At 36.4% G+C, this 7,222-nt stretch overlaps 1 protein-coding gene across 1 annotated transcript in view; it reads right to left on the bottom strand.

Annotated features, from left to right (window-relative positions):
* The window catches only part of dis3 (DIS3 exosome endoribonuclease and 3'-5' exoribonuclease), a 30,204-nt gene extending 24,460 nt beyond the window's left edge, over positions 1 to 5,744 (bottom strand). The window contains exons 1-5 of the mRNA XM_087237269.1: positions 5,461 to 5,744; positions 2,051 to 2,208; positions 1,714 to 1,907; positions 345 to 418; positions 84 to 251 (exon numbers count right to left, since the gene is read on the bottom strand). Coding sequence (XP_087093395.1) covers positions 84 to 251; positions 345 to 418; positions 1,714 to 1,907; positions 2,051 to 2,208; positions 5,461 to 5,679 — 813 coding nt within the window. The 5' untranslated portion in view covers positions 5,680 to 5,744. The remainder of the gene's footprint in view (positions 1 to 83; positions 252 to 344; positions 419 to 1,713; positions 1,908 to 2,050; positions 2,209 to 5,460) is intronic.
* Positions 5,745 to 7,222: the final 1,478 nt, after the last annotated feature.

The following is a 7,222-nucleotide window of genomic DNA, read 5'->3' on the forward strand; positions in this document are numbered from 1 at the left end:
GTTAGACTATTTTCTGCTGAAATCATATTTATTTTATCAGATAAACAATTAATGGCTGATCGTTTATCATTCAGTTTAATTACCTCATTGATATCCTCCCCCTCTCTATTTACAAAGACTGTCCCTTCCAGATAGTTATCACGGTTGGCATGAAATGTACCCTGAATGAATACTCCATTCTTGATGCCAGTCTGAATCCTGGATAAGGGCAGGTGCTCTGGAAAGAGTAACTTACTGCCAGTGATTTCATTCTATAGATAATAAAAGAGAAGTTATTATGTAATTAAAACAACTATATTCTACAGAAAAAAAACCTTGTTCTTCAGTCAACACATTGTACGCACTTGATCATCAGATGTCATTGCAAGCCTGTCCACAAGCTCAGGGTTGCCAACCAAACTCTTGATATACTCTTCACCTACAAAAGAAACAAATTATACAAATGAAACCAGTATTCATATTATAACATGCAATTTCAGTTATTACTATATGATTAAAGATTAAAGGGATAGTTCACCTCATAATAAAAATGTATACATCATTTACTCAAGCTTGACTCGTTTCAAAGCAATTATATTAGATTTTTTTAAGAAAGCTGGAAACCTGTTACCACTGACTTGCATAGTATGTTTTTTTCCTACTATAAAAGTCAATGCTATCAAACATCCTTCAATATATCTTTGTTGTGTGTTTAGCAGAACCAAAAAATGTTAACTGGTTTGGAACAAGCCAAGGGTGAGTAAATGAAAAAAATATTTTCATGTTTGAATGAACTATCCTTTTAAGGATGTTTAAAATTATTTTTTAAAGTAATTAAAAATTATTATTGTGCTGACTTTCCTGTTAGAAAGTTAAAGGCATGACTATCATTTTTGAAAGCTATGTCTCCTTATGCTCATCAATTATAAGCATCAATTTTGCATTAAATTAAAATACAGCAATAGCTTGTGAAATATGATCAGAATTTGATACAACTGTTTATATATATATATATATATATATATATATATATATATATATATATATATATTTATAGATTTTTTTAAATGAAATGTAATCCCGTGTGTTGCCATTCCTCTAGTTATGAGTGTTAAATGATCCTTCAGAAATCATTATAAACAAGTTTATTTGATGCATAAGAAATATTTATGTTGAAAATGGTTGTGCTGCCTAATGTTTTTTTCTGGAAACCATAACCGTTTTTATGATAAATTAAGGAAAAAAAGTATTATTTGAAACATTTTGTAACATTATAAAACATCACTATTGTTTGAACCATATTTGCCAAATTTTAGTATTTAATTCAAAATTTGAAATCATGTCATCATTTATTTTACTTTTGACTTAAATTATTCTCTAAACTTATTCCAAATCTGAGTTTATTTCTTCCATTATGCGCAAACAGATTCTATGAAGTACACTGACTTCCACAGTATTTATTAATTGATTGATCAATTGAAGTCATACAGAATAGTAATAGGTTACCAATATTCTTCAAAATCTTCTGTTTTTGGGCTCAACGAAAGAAAGAAACTCATTTGAGAGCGAGTAAACAGTAAGTGTGTTTTTGGTACAACTAACCCTTAAATTTATTTAAATCTCAAAAAAAAACGTCATAATCTTTCCACAAAAATCATTAGAGTAAATGGAGTCAAATGAATGTTGAACTATAGGCACAAAACCTTAGAGGAACACAAAAACAATGTCTCTTACATCTGTACACAGTAAGACCAAACTGCTCTGCCTTTTCTTTATTGGCCCGGTCATTGGTCAACAGAACCACTTTCAGTGTCCCGCCATCAGTTGCCTTAGCAAGGTGATCAGTGTACCATTTAGCAGCGACACGGATGGCTCGATCATTGCGATCATTAGCACTTTCACCTTGCTCTCGCTCAATAAATGTCTCCCTTTAAACAAAAATAAAGATAAGATTATACTATAAAGGGTCCTAACATTAAGCAATGGTGCTGACAATGTACTCAAGCCAAATAAAAAGCATGTTGTGAAGTTACTTGGTTAAAAATAAATACAGTCTGGAAAAATGAGTTACCTGTGGTGCTCATTTGTAAAGGTGTAAAAGTGCTTTTCCTTTTCGTGAATAGCATCCTTGATTCTTTTGTAAACTGGTGCACTCCTGTGTCTGACCTCTTGTAAAACGGTCTGAAGAATAATGACGTTCCTGATCAGAGGGTCCTCAAGGATGTCGATCTGTCGGAATTAAATTCCAAATCAGTTATGTGTCATTTAAAGCAAGACTCTGCCAGCATTCAGGCTAACAGAGGGAAAACATCCAAAACTATTGTATTATTCACTTTTTATTTGCATTTGTAGATTTTAATTATACACATAACTTTTTTTCCAAATTATTATTCTTTACACTACACTAGAGCTGCACAATATATCAATATTATAATGTGCTAATCTGCAATAGTTGCATCGCAGAATCTGCAATGTTAAGTTGGGATTCTGGAACAAGTGTGCCGCAAGCCTGCGTTTGAGTGAAGGTCTCGGCCGTTAGATCGCCCCCTGGGGGCTGGCTGCAGTACAAGTCATAAAGTCCGCCTCCTCCGTGTTAATGAAGGAGACTTGAGCCTAAATAAAAAAATTAATTACACAATAAAATAAAATAAAAATGTCCCGAAAGATGGTTCTGGTCGATTAAGGCACTGGTTGTTGTGCTGAAATAGGTGCAGATCTTCATTTTTGTAAACAGTTTGTTTTTAGCAGTAATTTAATGCTGGGCGTGTCATCGTGATTGACAGCTGTGATTGACAGTTTCTCAAAGCAGCGCGTCTGAGCTTCGGCAGGAGACTGAAGTGTTATTATTCGATTTCTGTGTTATTTTACCATGACAAAATGAGTTCAGCAGTAAACTATAGTTTCTGACATACATGATCCTGGTGGAACACTGTTTATTCGCTAAGTTCAGGGCTTTTTTCGGGCTTTATTAGTTTGCTGATACACGCCTAACCACCCAGATAGCAAAATACACTCGGGCTAGTTCCGGCTAGATTCTCGCCTGCCGGAGACTTACCCCTCAGAGCTCAGACTGACTACCTCTGCTGGACCTACTCCGTATGCCTGGACTCACTGCCCGATTCCAGCCCGAGTCAATCGAGCCAGATGTGGCGGCCGAGCGAGCCGGCGCTGCCGCATGTGAGCCGGAATCAGCCCGCGACGCCACGAGTATGTTATGTGCTGCGGCCCGGAGCTGGCGCGATTGAATATATAAAACACTCATATTTGTTAACGTTATTAAATTCATTTGTGTTGATATGACAGCAAACGCATGCTGAGAAGTTCGGGGGGCGTGGTTGATTTTACATAAAGCGTTTGGTTGGAAGCTGGACTCCGCTCATTTTCGCGGCTCCTCCTCTGGCTCCATCAGACAGTCCTTCTGCGCATGTCAAGGCTCCAATTTCAGCAGTCTTTTGCGACAGTTTGTGCCCGTCAAGCAGGCGTTTTGCCCTCAAGGCGTTCAATGGGAAAAGGGGCTGTCGCGTTGTCCATATTTTTTACAGTCATTGTTCTGGAACCAGAAAACTGTGTTTTTTTATTTATTTATTTTTTAGACCTGCAAATGACTATGTAAGACTTTAAGCAAATTTAAACCATATGGGCACTAGAAATAATCAAATAAATAGCTTTGACAAAAAATAATTGCATTTAATTATTTCTATAAAGAAGACCATAGAAGTCAACATTTGAAGTGGATAACAAATGTTTTTTTCAAACTTTCCTGAGACAAGAATGGATGTTGTTGAATAGTTTTAGGCCAACTTTGATGAAAGGTTTTAGTGTTATTTTACACTTGATCTTTTAATTTCAGTGCTCCAAATACTTGCAGACTCTCCAGAAAACTATGTTGTATCTTTATTTTTGCAATATGTTTATTATATTTTATGCAGATTCACTGGCCTACAAATGCATCACAATCGCAATACATTTCAGAAACACTTTAATCAAATATGAGAATTTTGGTGTCTACATAAAAAAAAATGTAGTAACCATAATAAATGTATTCCAAGATTAAGTGCATACCTTAATGTTTCAAACTACTTTTGAGAAAATAATAATTTCAAAATATGAAACAGTTTGTCCATTGTCATTTAAATTGATAATTTAAGTAAAAATTTAACATATTTATTTAAACCAGAACCAATAATAACATAATATTTGATCATTTTAACCATATTAATAAAAAATATATAAACTTAAAGTAAAACCTTGGTTTTAGGGACAGTTATTAAATATAAAATTGCAGTTTTTTTCCTAAATTCAACTACGCAAATTATATTTTTGTTTTATGTATATAAAGTACTGTACTATCAAAGTAGCTGTTAACTTAACATGGATTATTACAAAGAAATTATATGGTATCATATATATTTATTCTATTTGTTCATTCCATTTCCTTTGGCCCTGTCTTAATGTCAGAGGTCACCAAAGCAGAATTAACCGCCAACTATTCCAGCACATGTTTTACAAAGCAAATGCCCCTCCAGCCGCAACCCAACACTGGGAAACACCCACACTATGGCCGATATAGTTGATTTAATTCACCTATAGAGCATGTCTTTGGACTGTGGGGCAAACTGGAGCACCTGGAGAAAACCCACACAAATACAGCGAGAACATGCAATCTCCACACAGAAATGCCAATTGTCCCAGCTTGAACTTGAACCAGCAACCTTCTTACTGTGAGCTGACAGTGCTAACCACTGAACCACCATGACACATATTTTATAATATATCATATACTTTTTTGGAAGAGACAAAAATACATAAAAAACAAAAAAAACTACTGCTCAGGAGAAGAAAAATCTATTTCACTTACTGTTTGAAAACGTTAAAAAAAAACTGTTATGACAAACCATTTTTTTTAATAGCTGTGGTAAGGCACAAATTTGTGTAATGTTTTTGCTTAATGCAACATTTCTCTGAATGAATTAAATGCTTAATTTAACTAAAACAAGATCAAATCTGAATAAAATATATTTTGCCAAAGAACAACTGTTAAGTTAATTCCCCCTGTAAAAAAACAACCCTGTTGTTTTATGGAAATGATTTGATGCAGCATTTAAAACTTTGCAGTTTTAATTTTGACTAAAGCAGTGACCTATTTTAATAACTAAAGTTAAATAAATAAAACGTAATTAATTAACCTATATAAACAACAAAACACAATATAAATAACAAAAAAACAGTCATATTTTTTTTAAGTACACGTTAAAGCCCTTAAGCCAACTAACGTTACAGATTTTTTAACCCCGCTTCATAAGGTTCCTCATGATAATTTGTCATACACCGACAACACAAAAAGTCTAACGTTAACGGACTAGCGTTAATTCAATATCTTTTTCAGATATTCTGAAGACAATGTTGGGGTTCAACTACAGACAAGTGAATTACACATATAAAACAACAAAACAAAACAAAAAACACAAAACCAGAATGTACCTGATGTAAAACCACATTGGTGTCTGGGATTAAATAGTGAGGATATGGGCAGAGGTTGCTTTCTATACAAGTTTCTTCTTGCAGCACCGGAGCTTCATCTTTGCACTCCTTACAAACTTCACTTCCACACCAGATGTCATCTCGGAGATAATGTTCCCGTACGATTTTCAACACTCCGCCAGAACGGGTCTTTTTTACAAATGTTTTGGACTTCAACATGGTCAAGCTAATGGTCAAGCGGTTTTGAAGAGCTGTTCCACCAAAACACAGCACACAGTGAACCCGCGTGTGCAGCCGCGCGCCGCCTCTATATTGTTCCGGGGTGATTCAGCGACATAAAGGTTCCTAGTCTTACTTACAACGAAGAACCAAAGTCACTTTAAGTGTATTCTATAATATTTGGCTGAACTCACACATGCGCCGATAAAATGGCTTACAATGTGTTTGAAAATGCTGTAAATTATTGGGAGGCTGTAAGCAGTTAGAGCATGTTAATCTTCTGTCATTTTACGTTAGCTGATATGTTCACTCTATTCAACACTAGATGGCGGAAAATTCCTACGATTCACGAAAATTTCGACATCTTTGACGACATTTTAGCTCTAGTAACCTGAAAATATTTAATAAGAGTAAATATTTAGTCTACTAGCCAAAGTCAAACGATTAAACATAACAATAATTCGGCAATCAGCTTTTTTAAAGGAATTTGACTTGCTGTTAAGGAGAGCTCAAACAGAAAGTTTATTAAAACTGCTTGTATTCAATACATTTGTTTCTGTGTAATAGCAATGTCTTTAAGATATTGTTCTTTATTTAATGCTTAAGAATTTTATTGTTATTTATAATGCATATCTGTGCCCAACTGATATAGGATGTACTGTAATAAATCTATTTAGGTTATAACCTAAATAAATAGATAATAGATGTACACTGTAAATTGCTGGGTCCCACACCATTCGTACATTCATATTCATGTTAGATTGAGCATAAAACAGTCAAGCTCCCCCACCCCTCACCCTTCCTTAAAAACCCTTAAAAATCAGGCCCAGCTCCAACTTGGAACTCTAGGGTTGGCCATGTGACATTTCGGGTGGGCCAAAAAAAAAAAAAAAAAAATGTATATATATATAATGATAACAATTCAATGTCCCAAGAGCCAGTTTCTGTGCCCGACGATCCGGTTGTTGTGGTCCTAACCTTCGACCACCACCCGTTCTACAATGCACCGGCCCCTTACGGCTCCCCCTGCAGGTGGTGGGCCTGCGGGAGAATGGTCCCACGTCGCTCCTTCGGGCTAGGCCCGGCCGGGTTCCGTGGGAAAAAATCCGGCCACCAGGCGCTCGCATACGAGCCCCAACCCCAGGCATGGCTCCAGGGTGGGGCCCTGGCTGCGCCATACCGGGCGACGTCACAGTTCTTGATGTTATAGAACACATAAGGGGTTTTTGAACCACACTTAGTCTGACCTGTCACCTAAGACCTGTTTGCCTTGGAAGACCCTACCAGGGGCATTAGCCCCTGACAACATAGCTCTTAGGATCACTCAGGCACTCAAACCCCTCCACCACGATAAGGTGGCGGTTCAGGGAGGAGTGGCAAAGCAGCTCGGGTGGATGAGATTCACCCTGTGTATCTTAGGTCTCTGGATGTTGTGAGGCTGTCGTGGCTGACACGTTTTTACAACATCGCATGGAGGTTGGGGACAGTACCTTTAGACTCGGCAACTGGGGAAGTGGTTCCCATTTTTAAGAAGGGAGACCGG

This window comes from Danio rerio, chromosome 1 (assembly GCF_052040795.2).
Source record: "Danio rerio strain M-AB ecotype USA chromosome 1, GRCz13ab, whole genome shotgun sequence".
Lineage (NCBI taxonomy): Eukaryota > Metazoa > Chordata > Actinopteri > Cypriniformes > Danionidae > Danio > Danio rerio.